The 18,838-nt window shown below is 42.3% G+C and overlaps 1 protein-coding gene across 6 annotated transcripts in view; it reads left to right on the top strand.

Annotated features, from left to right (window-relative positions):
* The first annotated feature begins 7,455 nt into the window (after window positions 1–7,455).
* The window catches only part of APP (amyloid beta precursor protein), a 276,610-nt gene continuing 265,227 nt past the window's right edge, over window positions 7,456–18,838 (top strand). For all 6 annotated transcript variants that reach the window (XM_033855992.2, XM_033855991.2, XM_033855990.2 and 3 more), the window contains exon 1: window positions 7,456–7,588. In XM_033855992.2, the coding sequence (XP_033711883.1) occupies window positions 7,532–7,588 (57 nt within the window). In that variant the 5' untranslated portion in view covers window positions 7,456–7,531. The remainder of the gene's footprint in view (window positions 7,589–18,838) is intronic.

The following is an 18,838-nucleotide window of genomic DNA, read 5'->3' as shown; positions in this document are numbered from 1 at the left end:
CTTCTCTCTCTTTAAAAAGGAAACCATGAAGGACAATCCCTAGGCATGATGTATGGAGACAAAGAGGTCTAGTTGCCTTGGAGCATAACAGCCCTCAGCCTCAACGTTTGTCACCAGTGTTGAATGACACAGGCCACAGCAATCCTACTGAGAGCTGTGACTTCCAGCGGCTGCTCTGGGCAGTGACTCTTCTTGATCACATGATATGGTCCTCCATCCTGCAGGAGGTGGCCAGCCCCATTTAGTCCTCTCAGCACCTCTGGCAGGCAGCCTTTCCAAGCACTGTGCCACCTGCAGACAGGATGCCTGTCTTTCATGTACCTGGCACAGGCCCTTGGGAGTGGTGAAGGTTTTTCCTAATTCTGAGCATATTGCCTAAGCCTACATTATTGGAATACAAATGAGCAGTCTGATAAAAGAGTAACCTTGAGTCTGCTCTCCTTTCTGTGTCAAAAAAGTAAATCACTCACAAATATGGAACTTTTATTAGCAACACATTACTTGGGGATCCACCTAAGTAACACTGGGTTGACAGTCACTGCGCTCACTGACAGCCCCTGGCAAGATCAATGCAACGTCAAAGTCAGGACTGTCCCGGTCACTCAGGTGAACTGCTCTCTCAAGAAAAGAGAACTGGGCTTCCCTGGTGGCACAGTGGTTGAGAGTCCGCCTGCCGATGCAGGGGACACGGGTTCGTGCCCCAGTCTGGGAAGATCCCACATGCCACAGAGCGGCTGGGCCCATAAGCCATGGCTGCTGAGCCTGTGCATCCGGAGTCTGTGCTCTGCAATGGGAGAGGCCACAACAGTGAGAGGCCCGCATACTGCAAAAAAAAAAAAAAAAAAAAAAAAAAAAGAGAGAACTGACTTCTATTATAAACTAAGCACTGTGCTGGCCACCTTCTCAGTTTGTCACACAACCTGATGAGGGGATGCATTTTTAGAAACTAAGGCTCTGGTAAGTTCCACAACTATATCCAAAACTGAGATGTAGTAGTCAAGGTTTCTCAAAGCCTGAGTCCTTTACACCATCGCATACTGCTGCTCTATTACTAAAGTTCTCTAAAGAAGCAAACCGGTGTAATGCCTGTATGGGCTCCATTAAATCTCCCTGCTACTGGATTGATTTTCTCACTTCTTACCTCTGGGATTGGCATATATGGTCTACTTTCTTCTCCACTCTTGTTATTCCTTGTTATTCCATAAAACATAGGAATATTCTTTTAAATAAGTCCTTGAGGCAACTTTGGAATTACCATTATTCTTCAAACAAGTTATGTAAACCAGCTGCCAATAGTGGTCTCTGGTTAAACATTTAATATTATTGTTCCATAGAGTTACTACTGAAATACTCTTATTTCTAAACTATCTCTTATTTGAATCTGAAGGCTGTCTCTGAAGTAGTTTTGTGTAGTGATTGCAGAGGACTAATTTTTAAGGTGTTGTATTGTTTGAAGATATCTGAACACTTCACAGTTGCATTAGTGAAGTAAAGACCCATGAATGAGGCAGTAACTTAAGAAACAGGGCAAATAAAATGTTGCATCTTCTGTATAGGTGAAGGTATGTTAGCTATGTGCAGTTAAATACAGGTATGTTAAGGGTTAATTATTCATTTAAAATTTTCTTTATGTCTGTTTATTAAAAAGAAAGAAAATCTTATTATGTGAAAAACTGTACCCATTATTGTGAGAAAGAATTTTATCATGAAAAGCTTGAATGCCATGTACAGTTTAGACGTCTGTGGATATTGAAGGCTGTAGTCAAGATAAAGAAATAATATAATTCCCTCCATCTCAGAGAAGGTAAAAAGAGATGAGAGAGAATGCAACTCAAGATCCACTTCTGGTCTGTCCACAGAGAGGAATCGGCATGAATTTCTAGAAGGGAAGACAGGTTGTGAAGCATGTGCAATGCTCAAATATGTCACAGTATCTGCCATCACAGCTAATACTCAGCAAGGCAGCACCTCTCTAGAAGGTACCATGATTTATAACACTATTGGAAGTCCGGAGTGACCAAGCTATCCAAATATTCAACCAGGAGGCAGCTAAAGAAACCACTCTGGTTACCTAGGAAGCAGGCTGGTTTCGAAAGGACGTGAATAAAAGGTGGCAGGAATCCACTCTCAAGAACAGATAGGAGAGTAGCTTAAATGTGAACATAATGTTAGGGGTTCTGACACGGACTGAATTGTGTTCCCCCCAAATTCATATGATGAATCCTAGTTCCCAGTACCTTAGAACGTGACTGTATGAGGGATATAGGGCTTTAAAGGGATACTTAACTTAAAATCAGGTCATTGGAGTGGAACCCTAATCCAATCTGACCAATGTCCTTATAAGAAGAGGTTATTAGGACATATAGAAAGAGACACCAAGCATGTGTGGGCATAGAGGAAAAACCCAGTGGGGACACAGCAAGAGAGTGGCCATAAGTAAGCCACGGAGAGAGGCCTCAGAATCCAACCCTGCAAGCACCTCGATGGACTTCTACCTTCTGGAACTGTGAGAAAAGAAATTTATGTTGCTTAAGCCACCCAGTCCGTGGTATTTTGTTATGGCAGCTCTGGCAAACTAATATAGATTTTAATTGTCATTATAAACTTAGGCTTTGATAACAATATCTAAGGAAAAATGTAAAAGAACATTTTATTTACTTTCAGAACCAGATGATCTTGGTTAAGGTAGATGCTGGGGATCATGATGCAGCATGGGAGGGAGAAAAAGCAGAATTCTTCCTTTTTTTTTTTGGTTGAGCTGCAGTAGCATGCGGGATCTTAGTTCCCTGACCAGGGATCAAACCCGTGCCCCCTGAATTTGAAGCACAGTCTTAACCACTAGACCACAAGGGAAGTCCCCTAAATTTCTACTTTTTTCTGTTGAGCTGAATGATCTTCCAATTGAAAAGGGCAGAAGAACCACTGATCATTGGTAATAAATGTCAAAGATTAGTGACAGGATTATAGAACAAGTCCTAGCTGCTCTAAATGAGCACCTGTTATAGAATGAATTGTGTGCCCCTCCCCCTGCCCCAAATTCATATATTGAAGTCCTAACCCCCAGTACCTCAGAAAATAACTATAATTGGAGATAGGGTCTCTAAAGAGGTAATTAAGTTAAAATGAGGTCTTTAGGGTGGGCCCTAATCCAATATGACTGGTATCCTTAGAAGAGGGAATTAACACACAGATATACACAGAGAGAAGACCATGTGAAGACACAGGGAGAATGTGACCATTTACAAGCAAAGGAGAGAGGCCCCAGAGGAAATCAACCTTATGGACACTTTGATCATGGACTTCTCGCTTCCAGAACTGCAAGAAAATAATTTTCTGTTGTTTAAGCCACCCAGACTGTGATACTTTGTTATGGTAACCCTAGCAGACTAATACAGGGCCCACCTTCTGGCTCAGATTAAGACTGCTTTTGGTGGAAACTGCAAAACTCCTAGTAGAAAACATAGGCGGAACACTCTTTGACATAAATTGTAGCAATATTTTTTTCGGATCTGTCTCCTAAAGCAAAGGAAATAAAAGCAAAAATAAATGATGGGACTTAATTAAATTTAAGGCTTTTGCACAGCAAAGGAAACCACTGACAAAACATAAAGACACACACCCACAGAATGGGAGAAAGTATTTGTGAATGATATGACCAATAAGGGGTTAATATCCAAAATATATAAATAGTTTATACAACTCAACATCAAAAAAACAAATGATCTGATTAAAAAATGGGCAGAAGACCTGAACAGACACATTTCCAAAGAAGACATGCAGATGGCCAAAAGGCACAAGAAAAGATGTTCAACATCGTTGGTTAACAGAGAAATGCAAATTAAAACCACAATGAGATATTACCTCACACCTGGCAGAATGATTGCCATCAAAAAGAATACAAATAACAAGTGTTGGCAAGGATGTGGAGAAAATGGAACCCTTGTACACTGTTGGTGGGAAGTAAACTGGTGCAGCCACTGTGGAGAACAGTACTATGGAGGTTTCACAAAAAAACTGAAAATAGAACTACCATATGATCCAGCAATTCCACACCTGAGTATATATCCAAAAAAACTGAAAACACTAATTCAAAAAGATACACACACCCCAACGTTCATAGAAGCATTATTTACAATTGCCAAGATATGGAAGCCACCTAAGTGTCCATCAACAGATGAATGGATAAAGAAGATGTGGTATATACACACAATGGAATATTACTCAGCCATAAAAAAGAAAGAAATTTTGCCATTTGCAACAACAAGTCAGACAGAGAAAGACAAATACTGCATGATATCACCCATATGTGGAATCTAAAAAGTAAAACAAACCAGTGAATGTAACAAAAAAGAAACAGACTCACGGATAAAGAGAACAAACTAGTGGTTACCAGTGGGGAGACGGAAAGAGGGAGGGGCAAGATAGGGCAGGGGATTAAGAAGAACAAACTACTAGATAAAAATAAATAAGCTACAGGGATATATTGTACAACACAGGGAATATAGCCAATATTTTATAATAACTATAAATGGAGTATAACCACCTTTACAAATTATGAATCACTATACTGTACATCTGAAACATAATATTGCACATCTACTATACCTTAATAACAAAAAGATTGCTTTCGGTGATATCTGCAGGGCACAGATAACACCTTAAACACAAGATTACAGAGATGCAACTCAGCAGCACTCTGCATAAAACAGACGGGAGATTTGGGAGCAAATGTGACCAATCTGAGTCCACCCAATGCAATGCAACACTCACCCACAGGCTGAGGGGGGCAACAGGCTCCTCCACGCTGCAGTGGCCACAGCACACTTGGAGAACTGTGAAAAGACACAAACCGGAACACATTTAGAGGAGTGCAGAAGGAACCAGAAACAGGTGCCATTGTGCCATCTACACACCTGTTGAGGGAAGTGGAGACAGGACGCTGAGGCAGAAGCAGCATGAAAACTGCGGGTTTTATTTACGTGACGATCTGTGGTGTGGAAAAGACTGGCTTGGCTTGGTCACAGAGGTGCAACAAGGACATCTGAGTGGGACGGTAAAGGAAAGGGAAGTGGGCTGTAAGTGGGGTAAGAACTTTCTAGTGACCAGAGCAGCCCAGAGACAGGATGCATTGTTGGAAGAGCTAGTGAATGTCTCCCAAGCTGAGGCATTTGAGGCCGGGCTGGGAATGTGGTGAAGATTCCAGCCGATGGGTGGTCAGTGCCTGTCCCAGCGCTTATAGTTCTAACTAGAGATGTTCTTGTATTTACTGCTCAGAGGTTCCTGAAGATACCTCAGGGCAGGAAAGAGCATAAAGCGCAGAACAGAGACAGTGGCTGAAAAGTAAAAGCCATCAGGATCTCTGAGTGGTGATGAAATGGGAGAAAAAGTAAAGAATGTCCATTCATTCTGACACAGTCAGCAGCTAGTCATCTTCCCCTAGGGAACATCTTTTCCAGGGATGGGTGAGGAGGGGCATGTTTCAACAGTGGGAAGGGAAAATGCCAAATCTAAGGACTCGTATTTTCATAGTTATAACCTCACCTCTATATTTTTGAATTTTGTGCTCAGCGAAAGTCCCTTACTCTTAAAAATTGCTTCCTCCTTCCCAGGCCTGGTTCCATGGGCATGCAATCTGTTGGGTCACACAGGGTCCCGTGCTCAGGAGGGCCCTGTGTTTGGTTGAACATTCTGCTGTTGCCATCTTAAAATTCTTAATTTTGGAACAAAATGTCCCACCTTCTCGTTTTGCACTGGACCCTGCAAATTTTGGAGCTGATCCTGTCCCCTCCACATTTTTGAGTCATACTCCTATTTGCATTCAGATGCCTTCAATTGTTCCTATAAACCTGGGACAGACAGAATTGTAGTGGTGGGTAAACGTGTTTAGAAGCAGCTGGGTTTTGCTGTCACTGGTGCTTTTCTCCCCTCCAGTCCCAACTTTTTGTTACTTACTTGCTGTCAGATTAGGAAGGAGATCCTTAGTGTCAGCTTCCTAACTTATAAATGGAAATAATAACAGTAAGGGCCTCATTGACATTCATGGGAAGTGAATGACATAAAGCACGTAAACAAATGACTCGCGGTAACAAATATTTGTCATTATTTGTTGAGGACATTCAGAGGTCATTAAGGGGAAAAAGTAATCCACGGGTCAGGCTTGGATGCCCGGTAAGTAAAGACAGAAGACAACACCTAGGGGAGCTGGCAGAGAAAAACTGATTTCTTGGAAAAGAAACCAGCATCCTCCTGGCTGAGCCAAGATCCCACATCTGAAGTCCGTGGCTTCCTTCCCTCCCACCAGCCCCACTCTGGACTGTGCCTTGGTGGCTGATGCTCCTTCAGGTCAAGAGCAGATGTATCTGGGCAGTTCTAGCCCATTCTAGACTCACTGGATACTAACCCGGCATTGGATGGCTTGTGTTTAACCTAGGAGAAAGTGGCTTCCCAGAAGGCTGATTTCTGTAATTTAGGACAGACACGAGGAAGAACAAGGACAGAGTTTGAGGTCAGAAGTTCTGAGGTATGGGGGTCTAAAGGGAATCATCTTTCCAGACCCTTCCCCTCCTAACTTTCACTTCACCCACATCTCAGATGATGTTACATCCCTGCCTGATTAAAAACAACAACAACAACAACAAAAACTCAGATGACCGTCCCCTTCTCAAAACAAAAACAAACAAAAAATAAACCAAAAAAAGTTTTTTTTTTTTTTTTTAAAAAAAACCTTCTTTCAAGGAGAAGTAAATAGGTCACTGCTTCTTCTCCAGGTCCGGCGCCTTTCTCCTTCGGTTCGGTCTAAAGATAGAAATTCCAGGTTACTTGTGGTTGCTTTTGACGGGAAAAAAATGAGGCTTTTTCTCCCTTTACAAGCAAAGAAATCCTATTTCCTTTAAGCTTGTCTTGTTCACATTCTCTTCCAGAAACGCCTCCCCCACCTCTTCAAACCGATACAAAAAGCGAAATGCGGATATAAACGCACCCCAGCAGCAGCCCTTTATACGATACCCCCGAGAGGCCTGCGGGGTCGGATGAGTCAAGCTCACGGGTAACGGCGCGGAGCGCTCTCGACTTTTCTGCATCCCAGACGTCCTAGGACTCACCTTTCCCTGGTCCTCCGCCGTCCCTCTCCTGGCCCCAGACTCTCCCTCCTACTGCTCGTGGGGTTCAGGCGGCAGGCGGCCGGGGAGGCGCTCGGGGAACCCGGGGAGCCGGGGTCGCCGCACCTGTGGGCGCCGGGGGCGGAGGCCCCTCCCGGCCGAGCGGGCGCAGCTCCCCGGCGGCTCCGCTAGGGGTCTCTCTCGGGTGCCGAGCGGGCTGGGCCGGATCAGCTGACTCGCCGGGCTCCGAGCCCCGCCGCCGCGCTGCTGCTCCGTCAGTTTCCTCGGCAGCGGTAGGAGAGAGCACCCTGAGCAGCGCGAGCGCGGGGCCACAGGAGACGGCGGCGGCGGCGGCGGCGGCGACACCGGCAGAGCAAGGGCTCGGCGGATCCCACTCGCACAGCAGCGCACTCGGTGCCTCGGGCAGGGTCGCGATGCTGCCCGGTTTGGCACTGGTCCTGCTGGCCGCCTGGACTGCTCGGGCGCTGGAGGTGGGTGCCGCGCCTCGGAATGGGGTGGGGGGGGAGGAGGGGACCCGCTCCCTCTGAGTCTTTAATCCAGAGAAGCCGGGGGGCAGTCGAGGGGACCCCTCTCCTCTCCGCGCCCAACACCCCCGCTTGCGGGCGCCCTGCGCATCCCCGCCTCCGGCCCAGCCCTGCCCTGGGGACGCGCGCTCCGGCCAGCGGAGAGGGAGCGGGCGAGGCGTTGGGCCCCTGGGTCCGCGCCAGTCGGGGGCGAGAAGAGGAGGAGGCTGTCCTGAGTTCGGACCCTGACTCAGTCCCTGACTCGGGGGCCGGGGGGAGGCGAGACACGTCCAGATGAGAGATAGGGGGAGGGAGCACGTGGGGAAAACCGAAAACGCAGCGTCCCTGGATCCTGTCCCCGGCACTTAATCGCTGCCCTTCCCTTTCTCTCGGGCCCTGGCGAGGAGGAGTCGGGACAGCTCGGGAAGCTGGGCACCCTCCACCCCCCGCTTCCCTTTGCCTTTTCCGCCCCGTTTCACCGTCTCTTCGCATCCCCACCACCCCTTCCCTGCCCGACCTTCTTCCTCCTCCCTTCCTCTTCGCGGCTGCTCGGGGCTGCCGCCCGAGTGCGACCCCAACATGCAGGGTCGCACAACACCCTCCACAGGCAAACTTTGTACATTTCTGCGTCTCCCTTTTGTGTTAAGTTGAGAGAGATGGGAGGGGTCGGACACCCGCAGCCACCTCTCACCTTCTCCAAGCCAGGACATTGTGGGCGTTCGCTCGCACCCTCCGATTCTCCCGGTGAGGGCGAAGGTCCCTGGGAACAAAAGCCGCGACACCCCGCCCTCGCCAGCCCGGGGCGCGGTGGGCTGAGCCGCGCTGGTCTGTGCGCCACCGAGGCTGCCGCCTGACTCCCTTCTCCGTGCTGCGCGTCTGTCCCGGAGGGGGCTCTGGCGATGCCTCGGGGCCCCTCTACTTCCCCCCCCCACCACTTCCCATCACCTCCGCGGCTTGCTGATTCTGTGCTCGGTTGTGAAGTCCTTGAGGAGAAATACGGGGAGAGTGGGGTGTGCGTCTGGAAAGGGCAGTGGCTGGTGGTGGGGAGGCACGAGCACTCCCCTCCTGTGCATCAAAGGAGGCGTTTGTCTGATGAAGGCGCGGCCTCTTCCCTGGCAGCGCTGGGCACTCTGGTTTACCTCCTCTGGGGACGCGGCCTGCTGTGGAGGGTCCTTAGGGTCTTTTTTTTAGGGTGCAGATGAAAGGGTTGAATTGAGTGAAGATTAAGACGGAGAAGATGGCGCCTCTGCAGTGCAGCAAAGAAAATCTGTGGAGGCTGCAGCCTGGTGAAATCCACCCACCGCTAGGTGTATAGCAAGTCTTCCCCATTGATCCAACTCTCGAACATTCAGCTAACGCCTGTGCAAAATGACTATTTTCCTTTTTATCTGAAGATGCTTGGAAGTTGTTTGCTTGGCAGCTGGGGCAGAAAAGGTTGTATTTCGCATCCTTTGGGCTCCCATTCTGTATTTTACCATTGGTAACCTCCCTTCCCCGGATGTTTGTTTGTTTGTTTGTTTGTTTCCCCTCTTCCCCTACCTCATGATGATTTTCCAAGAAAGCAATTTCTGGACAAATGTTTTCCTGTAATTCCACTGAGACTATACTGAGTGTCACACCGTTACAGCTTTTTAGTCCCTAATTTACAAGGTCATTGAACTTTTTCCTCTTCTGTCTTTTTCCTACAAGTGGCTCAGGAATCACCTTAGGGCTAGTTAAGGCAGATTGTTTTAAGAGTTGAAGAATTTGGTTTTCTATTTAAAAAATGCATTTAATTAAGGGAGCTGGGATTTTTCCAATACTTAAATTTACTCCAATGATTATTTCAGTTTTCCTGATTGTCTTATTACACATTAAAAGACACATATTAAGTAATTAACAGCATATCCTTTATAGTTGAAGCTTTTGCCAAAAAGTAAATATTTAACTGTTTTGAGCAATATTTTTTTCTGTGTAAAAGGATGCAGCGTGTAGGCAAATATGATTCACATTTCTTTTTTAGCCTGTTTGACTGCATTTTTTTGCTCTTCCTCCCATCCTTTTGGACATTTTCACTGGTTACTGTCACCTCCTTCAAAGGGTGGAGGTGAGATTCACAGTTTGCCTTTTGCAAAGCGTTAATGGAAAAGTAGGCAATTCACTCTGATGAGGTTTGAGGGGGATTTATGCAGCTAAATCTCTGTCCACTGAAAAGATGTAATTATGAGTTGACTGTCTTTTGTAGGGCTGAGAAAATAGGTCTGCTGCAGATGGCTCAAAAAAAGAAATGAATAAGGGCAATGACAATGGGGCCTCAGCTTCTGGGGGAAGCATCATTACCTGAATTGATGATTTTCCCTAGTACAGTGACCGAGTATGAGTTAAAAAAACCCTGGCATTTATTTATTTAAACTTGATTCCTCTTAAGTTTTGTTTTCCTATATTGTGGGATTTAACCTAATCACAAGTACCTGCTTTCATAGTGGTGCTGATTCACAGATAATATATACCTACTCACACTGGCCAGAACTAACCTAATGGTAGATGCCTGAGCACAGAATAGTGAAGCTCAGATTTGATGGTGAGGTATAAGGAATCACTGTTTCTGCCTGATCTGTGGAAAACCATGACACGGGCAGGGCACCCAAGCGGCTCTCTTGTCACCCTAACCAGCAGAGGCATGTGATGGGTACTTGGGAGACCATTAGTACTGCAGAGAAGTACTCCAGAGAGAATAATGATCCCTGGTTCTGGTTGGGGAAATGAAGAGGAACATATAACTAAATAAATCACAAGGTTAAATTAGAAATGGCCGATTGAAAAAAAAAAAAGAAATAATGTGGCCCATTGAATATTGGTTTGAAGAAAAACGGAGAGGTCAGAAACAGACTCACAGATGTAGAGAATGGACTATGGTTGCCAAGGGAGAAGGGGGGGTGGGGAGGTTGGATTGGGAGTTTGGGATTAGCAGACGCAAACTGTAATATTATATATAGAATGGATAAACTACAAGGCCCTACTGTGTAGCATAGGGAACTATATTCAGTATCCTGTAATGAATCATAATGGAACAGGAAAAAAAGAGAAAAACATAGAGGTTATCCTTGTGGAAAAGGCTTTCTCCCTGTTGCTAGAGGACCTCTATTTTGTGTTACTTTTCATGGCATACTAGAGATTTCTATACAGATATTTGTATGAAGATGAAGGTTGTCAGTCATTCTAGAAATAAACAGAGCTATTATGTGCCTTTCGTGTGGCCACTAAACTGCCATTGAGTGTGGTAAAATTCAGGAGAAATGTACCTTCTCTTTCTGCACGTTTGATCTAGGTGGGGATATGTATTACCTTAAGAGACTTACGAAGCATCTTCGATTAATATACTTCTCTAATTTCTGCCTAGTTATATCAGTTACAAATGCAAAGATAAGCCTTATACATGTACTTTAAAAATAAAGCTCCAGGAAGTAAGGTTTAGATTGACTTGCATACGCCTTATTTCCCCTCACCCTCCTTCTCCTGTTCCCAGGAAGTTTGCAGAGTAAATAAGACGGGCACGTGATTATGAAAGAAAACAGAAAGTGTTAAGTACCAAGAAGAAAGTACAGATTAAGTGGCATACTGAGTAAAATATTAACAGTATAAACATCTATATATAAGGAATAAAGGAACAGTGGGATGAGATAATCGTGGAGAATTTCTTGGTGGTTCCTTTCCAGCCAGATTTGTATCTCAGGTTGGGAGAAGGGAGATTAAGTCTTTGCTTTTACATATTTGTTTACATACTTCTCTCCATCTTTCCCCTCCTAGACACACTCGCACACACACACACCCCTACACCCCTACACCCCTGAGGGTATGGGTGGAGCCAGTGTGGGATTTGATTTTCTTAGTTTCTTGTCTATTCATTTGGGACCTTTTTAATTGATTCTCCTTTTGGACCAAGCTCTCTCCTGTAGCCCTGAAGCTAGCCTGGTGAACAAAACCATCATTTGCTTCAGGAAGCTTCCAGTCTAGTGGGGACCATACACAGACCATACACAAATCATTATAAGTGTGTGCTCATGAACTGTGACAGATGCTGAGACAGAAAGCAAAGGTGCACGGTACACTCTGGAGAGGAGTAGGGAATTCCAAATAAGGAGGTGAAGGACCGAAGGTGAGGGGCTGAAAGCAGGGTCTCAGAGCTCTGAGGCGGCATCTTCATTAGCACCTTGACTGAGGGAATGAGTACATGATGAAAAAAGTGATTCACTGGGCAGCAATGAGGAGGCTGGGGAAAATAAAATGTTTAGCTTGTTGTAGTTTTTTCTGGTAGTTTTCTACCTCTTCATCTTCTACTTGACTATGAAATGGTTTCCTTTTTACAGTAGGACCTCACATACATATGTATGGAGTGAGAATTGACACTAGCACCATCTTCTGCAAATCCTTGGGGATGCTGTCACCCTGTGTGTCACAGCCCGTATCCAGATACACCCTCGTGAGTGGCTGGAGGAAGATGGAGGGTGGCAGGCAGAGGACGCCAAAGTGAAGGAATGAGCAGACCCCCTGAATGAGTAACAAGTTTAAGCCAGAAAATGTCTATTTCTTAGTTTTCCTTGTAGTTGTTAGTAAAAGGAAAGCAAATAGCACCTGAACCCTCAAACTGAATTTGGAAATGAAAACCAGAGGAAGGGGAAGATGTTATGTAACTGTTTTTTCAGTTTAATGTGGATAGTTTAAGAAATAACTGTTTCAGTGAGGACACTAGTGTTTTTCTTTGCAAAAAAGAAAATCTGGTGAATTTTTCTCTTCAGATTAATGGTTAATAGATATGCTTTCCTGGCACCTTTTTAGAAGTAGAAATGTACCAAAAACTAGATTCGAATGGACTGCTCTAGGAATAAAGTAAGTCATTGGAAAAAAAAGAAAAGAAAAAGCCTGGACGTGTTCATGAACTAATAGATATATGAAAAAGGGATGCTGAATAGATTAGTTAGCTGACTATTCAGAGTGGGATACAGAAGACTCAGTTTCACATATGAAATCTTAGCTGAGATGGGGAGCTCAGAGGCCATTTTACTTATTTCGTGTGGCTACATCTGGAAGAAACATAAAATACAGATTTAGCTTGAGCATTGCTAGGATTGTAGTATTTTATGAAAGAAGGTAGTGGTTGAAATGGGGAAAATGAAAGGCTTTTGAAAGCCAGCTCTATGGAAAATAGTGGAACTGTTCCTACATTTATAGCCTTGATTTCGACCAACGTGATGTCAGGCCAGCAACCAAGTCATGGAGTTTCTCACGTGTTCTGGGAAGGCAGCATTTCCCATTGATCAAAATATTGACTGTGGGTAGCTCATGCCTCAGTTTCTTCCCTTGTAAAATGGGGATAGTAATGTTTATGGTTGTTGGAGATTGAGTAAATATATGTATGTAAAATTCTTGGAACAGTAAGTGAGTAAATATATGTGTAACATGACGGCACCTTATAAGCACTACCTGTTAGTTACAATTACTGTTTATGATGATGATGTAAAATAGATACATTTAATCTCATAATTGTTGAAAGTGAAAAAAAAAAAAAAACTACATGATGTTTCATGACTTATTGACTAATGCACTTACCGACCGGTTAAGACTGTTACAGGAATTTGGCAGCTTGTTTCTGAGAAGAATGAATTAATCTGATTTCAATTGTAAAAAAGACATGGCAGATAAAATTTTTATCACAAATAAAAATTTTAAAGTATATATTATAAAATTTCATTTATGAAATATTCATATGTATTTTATATTTCAGTTGGCTTTTTTGAAAAGCATTAAAACAATTCATGCTAATAGAAAAACTTGAACACTATACAGAAATATGTAAAACGCATAAGCAGTTGCTACACAAGTGAGTAAGACCTACTTTAGATGTGTTGACCCTGGCAGCTTGCTAGACATGTCTGAAATTGAGCAAGTTTATATTCTGGCTCGATTATTAACTCAGCTATTAGTTGATTATCAGCTGTGTGCAAAGAGCTGTGAATAAGCTTGGTTTAGCTCTCAACAAAACCTTTTCTAGAAAAGTGAATAAACAGGTTTGGCCAATCTAGGCAGAAATGGAAGATTTCAAATGCCAGCAAAAGAATTTTGATGCTACCTAGAATAGAAGCTTGAAATAATCTTCATCAGAGGACCAGGAAACCAAAAAGCTGACTGCTTGAGAAGATAACGCTTCTGTAAGAAATCAGTTTTCAAAATAAAATGAATTATTTTACTAGCTAGATGATGATAAATTCTGTGGTGGTCTACTCTAAAACTTTATAGTGATCTACTGCTTAATTAAAAGCATAGTTTTTTAAGTCAGCATATTTTGCTCATTATAAAATAAAAGGTTTCTAATCTCAGTTTCAAAATTAGGCTGAAGATATTTGAGAATACCCCAAACTGGTGATACTGTGGTTAAGGTATTATTAACACATTGAAGAATCAATAAGCAAAATCCCAAGGAATCTATATATATATTTTTTTAATCACACCAGTTCCTGTATTTCTTTATCACTGTCCTGCTCAATCAAGAAAAAGTGAGTTCAAGTCAGAGGATGCAACTATTGTAGCCATGTTTGAAGTAAACATGCTGCTCAGAATGGATACAGTGAGGAATGCAGGTACCACAACCACTTATGTAGGGTGAATGAGCAGGGGCAAGTAATAAGCAAGATGAACATTTCAGAAAACGGAAAAGAACAATAACCCTGTTTTGTACATGAACAAATTCTAGAATTCTTAAGGTCTTATTAGTGATGGACCCCAGTATTTGTATCTTCTAATTTCCAGATGGTCTCTCTCTTTATTTTTTCTTCCCAAGTTGCGATGATTTTTAGTTGAGAAGTTTGAGCAAGAAAAAAAAAAATTAGTGATTTATTTTGTTGATATGCAATAGTTCTTTGCTTGAGTCTCTTTCATAGAGAATCTAATAATTTGTCCTATGCTCTCATTTTGCTTCCACAGAAACCCACATTCTATCTTACTAAAGAATGTTTAAGGCATCCTAGGTGATTGGGACTGATAAATTACTTTTCAGCCTTAAAGGATGCTTATGAGAATAAGAGATCTGCTCTATCAAAAAGAGTCATTTGTATTAAGTGAAGAAATGCGTTGTTACTCTTGTTGCTTTGTTAAATTTCAAAGCTTTAATGACTGATATATTTTGACCCGGTGGAGACATTTTACAGGAATAAAGACGAGAGGTTTAATCCTACACTTGAGATACATTTGTCTACTTTAGACCTGACGTCTTACCCCCAAGTGACCACAAACTCATTTGTTGTTTCTCCTGTCTGCACATGCTGGATTACAATAAAACTAACAAGGCAACATAGTTTTTATTTTTAGTCAAAAATGAAGAAAATAGTATTGTCTATTAAGGCTTGGTTAGTCCAAAAAAAGGACTTTTTATGTTTGCTCTAACTAATGGATGGCTTTTCAAAAGCATAATTATTGTTTTTATAAATAACACAACTCAGTTATTTTGTAATGGAATTAATAGGCACACATGATAAAGATAGATAAGTGCTGTTTTGTAACCATATTTATTGATTTTTTCATCTTTCGAAGAAAAGAGGCCTTATCTACTTTGAAGATTGAGCCTTTAAAACTGATGCAAACTTTTTGAAATCTTTGCTTAACTCTTCAGAGGCTAACATAAAAACATCATATGATGTGCTTGTGCTTTTCTGTATTTTCCAAGTTGCCTAGAGAACTCTTGAACTGCTGCTATGACAAATCAACATGTAAAAATTTAAGTGGGAAGGGTGAAGTTATTCCTGCCTCAGAAGCATAGGAAAGTCAAGTAAGCAGAGGCAGAAAGCCCCAGGAGGGCAAAGAGTAGGTGTGGCCAGACTTCAGTCCGTTCAAAATTTGCAAATCTGAATGGTCCCTGTGTATAAAGGAGTTCCAGAGGCACACTGCCCCCTCTCTTTGCCCAAAGATAGAAGGTCCACACAGAGTTCCTGAATCCTGGAGATTTCTCCAAATGAAGAAGCTTCCTGGGACTTCCCTGGTGGCGCAGTGGTTAGGAATCTGCCTGCCAATGCAGGAGACATGGGTTCGAGCCCTGGTCCGGGAATATCCCACATGCTGTGTAGCAACTAAGCCCATGTGCCACAACTACTGAAGCCCGCATGCCTAGAGCCCGTGCTCCACAGCAAGAGAAGCCACCACAATGAGAAGCCGGCGCACCGAAACGAAGAGTAGTCCCCGCTCCCTGCAACTAGAGGAAAGCCTGCGCGTAGTAACAAAGACCCAGTGCTGCCAAAAATAAATTTAAAAAAAAAAAAAAAGAATCCTCCTGCCAATGCAGGGGACACAAGTTCGAACCCTGGTCTGGGAAGATCCCACATGCCGCGGAGCAACTAAGCCTGTGCACCACAACTACTGAGGCTGTGCTCTAGAGTCCACAAGCCCCAACTACTGAGCCTGCATGCCACAGCTACTGAAGCCTGCGTGCCTAGAGCCTGTGCTCTGCAACAAGAGAAGCCTGCTCCGCGCTGAGAAGCCTGCTCACCTCGACGAAGGTAGCCCCCGCTCGCCACAACTAGAGAAAGCCCATGCGGAACAAGGAAGACCCAATGCAGCCAAAAATAAATAAATAAATTTAGTTTAAAAAAGTTTATTTTATATTTGAGTATATTTGATTTACAGTATTGTGTTAGTTTCAGGTATACAGCAAAGTGATTCAGTTATACATACATTTATTCTTTTTTAGATTCTTTTCCCATATAGGTTATTACAGAGTATTAAATAGAGATCCCTGTGCTGTACAGTAGGTCCTTGTTGATTATTTTATGTTATTAGTGTGTTTATGTTAATCCCAACCTTCTCATTTATCCCTCCCCCAACCCCAAAATTGGGATTTTTAATATCACCATTTAAGAGAAGGGCAAAATGAGGTTTGGCATAGGGGGAAATCATCTATGTAGTGATTGACGTATGTCTTAATTGTGATAAGATCTCATTAATTGGGAAACTACCATTATATCATTATAGTGATAAGTAATACTATTGTTGTTTATTATTGTTTTCATAGTAATGTGTTACCATTATTATCACTATTTTTTGTTAGTACCTATAAGAATTACCACTATTATAAATATTGCTATGATAGTAATAAGCATTACTATTAGTAATATAATAAGCATTACTATTATAGTAATTAGTATTACTATAAATATTACTGTAAGTATTACTATTATCACTATTAGTAGTGCTTAAAATGACTATATTATTACTTACAATAAGTATTGCTATTTTTCTTGTAATAAGTGTTACTGTTATTATCACTTGCTTTTTTATTATTTAGAATAATAAATACTATTATTATTTGAAAAAAAATGGTGGAGCAGAGAAGGGACTATTGACTGTGATCACAAACTGTTTCCTATAATTTGTTTCATAACTCACTACAGTGCCTTACATCTAGTATTTACGAAATATTTGACAAATGCTTTAAAATCAGAACTCTAGGGGCTTCCCTGGTGGCGCAGTGGTTGAGAGTCCGCCTGCCGATGTAGGGGACGCGGGTTCGTGCCCCGGTCCGGGAGGATCCCACATGCCGCGGAGCGGCTGGGCCCGTGAGCCATGGCCGCTGAGCCTGCGCGTCCGGAGCGTGCGCTCCGCAACGGGAGAGGCCATGACAGTGAGAGGCCCGTGTACCGCGAAAAAAAAAAAAAAAAAATGTAAAATCAGGACTCTAGGAATTTTATACTGTAATGATAATTATGTTTGATTTTTGACAGTTGAATTAACTTCTCTTATGTTTATGAAAATTGTGAATGACACCTAACTATAAGTGTACAGAAAAAAATTAAGCCTTTTAAATAAGATTTATTTTTTTCATCCTTTTCTAAAACATTTTATTGTGAAAAAGGTTATATAAATGCTGTCAACAACTTCATTTGCAACTCTTTATTTCAGACATTCAGTTGACCTAGCAGAAAAATGCCTTGTTCGTGAAATATTTCATCAATCCTCTGATTGATTGGGACATTTTCAATAGAGAATGCCTAGAAATAATTTTCTTTGAATAGGATAGTAGAATTTAGAAAGCAAACATTGTGTATTGGAATGAAATTGAGTGGCCATCAAAATGAAAATTTCATTATCATTGTCTCTTCAGTTTTCTGCTTTTTTGCCATTTTACAGCTAATATTTACTTTTTACTTTAATGTGAACCAGGATCAAAATTGGCCTTTTAAGAAAAAAATTGAAATTCTGTTACTTCTATTCTCTAAAGGAATTGTACTTCTCAAGTTCAAGGTCTTGAAGCCAATGCCACTATATACTATTAACTTGACAGGCATTGAAAATCTAATTGAGGTCATTATGATTAGCCTTGTGTCTTGTCAGTGTTTTCTCAGGCTTGTTTTTAACGTTTTGTGTCAAGTGTTAAATCCTCTTACACCACAGAATCCAGAAAATTTCAATCCAATAAAAGTAAACTAAATTTGAAAATGCTGTAGTTGTTTTGTGCGGGGCAGGTTCTTGGCTAACTGATAGGACAATGGAACAGGAAGGCAACTTATGTACTTCTGTTGATTTGAGGAATTGTGAAAGGCTCCAGTTTCAAGAATACATTTGTGACAAAACTGCAATTTTGTGATCACTGCATACTTGTTTAGTGAATTATGAGAGGAGGGAATTCTCTGAGCGTGACCATGTGACTGAATGGCTCAAACAGTAGAAGCAAAGGCTGCTGGGTAGAGAGCTATCTTAAGATAGTGCAAGTACCGGGAACTTGGGACTGAGTAATTAATCAACGTGGCCATCTGAGACATCCAGGACAAAGATGATGAACAGGAGGATATACTTAAATAAACAAGATAGGAAGCAGACCCACCCAGTTCCCAAGCAATTCCTTTCCTTGTCTGTATTTGCCATTTAAATATTTCACTTCACTTTCATGAGCCTGGACTCAAAGGTTAAATTTGTGTCTTTGTGAGTTTTCTGGGTGGTGCTGTAAGGACACAGATGGGAAGTATTGAGTTTGTTGGGAATATTTCTTGTGTGTGTTCTTAGTTGCATTATTGACTTCATAAATAGCCAGTAAAGAGAAAAACATTTTAGTTTAAGTATTGGGGTTTTTTTCCTGGAAAAAAAAAATTGGTTAAAATATCATTCTCAGCGTTTATTGCCACTGTTAAATTACTTATGCTTTTAAAAAAAATCTGACACGTAACCTCATTGTTGGTTTGCTCATTCATCTCAGAAATG

The sequence above is a fragment of the Tursiops truncatus genome, chromosome 4, assembly GCF_011762595.2.
Source record: "Tursiops truncatus isolate mTurTru1 chromosome 4, mTurTru1.mat.Y, whole genome shotgun sequence".
NCBI classification, from domain to species: domain Eukaryota; kingdom Metazoa; phylum Chordata; class Mammalia; order Artiodactyla; family Delphinidae; genus Tursiops; species Tursiops truncatus.
This window is presented reverse-complemented; position numbering and strand designations above follow the sequence as displayed.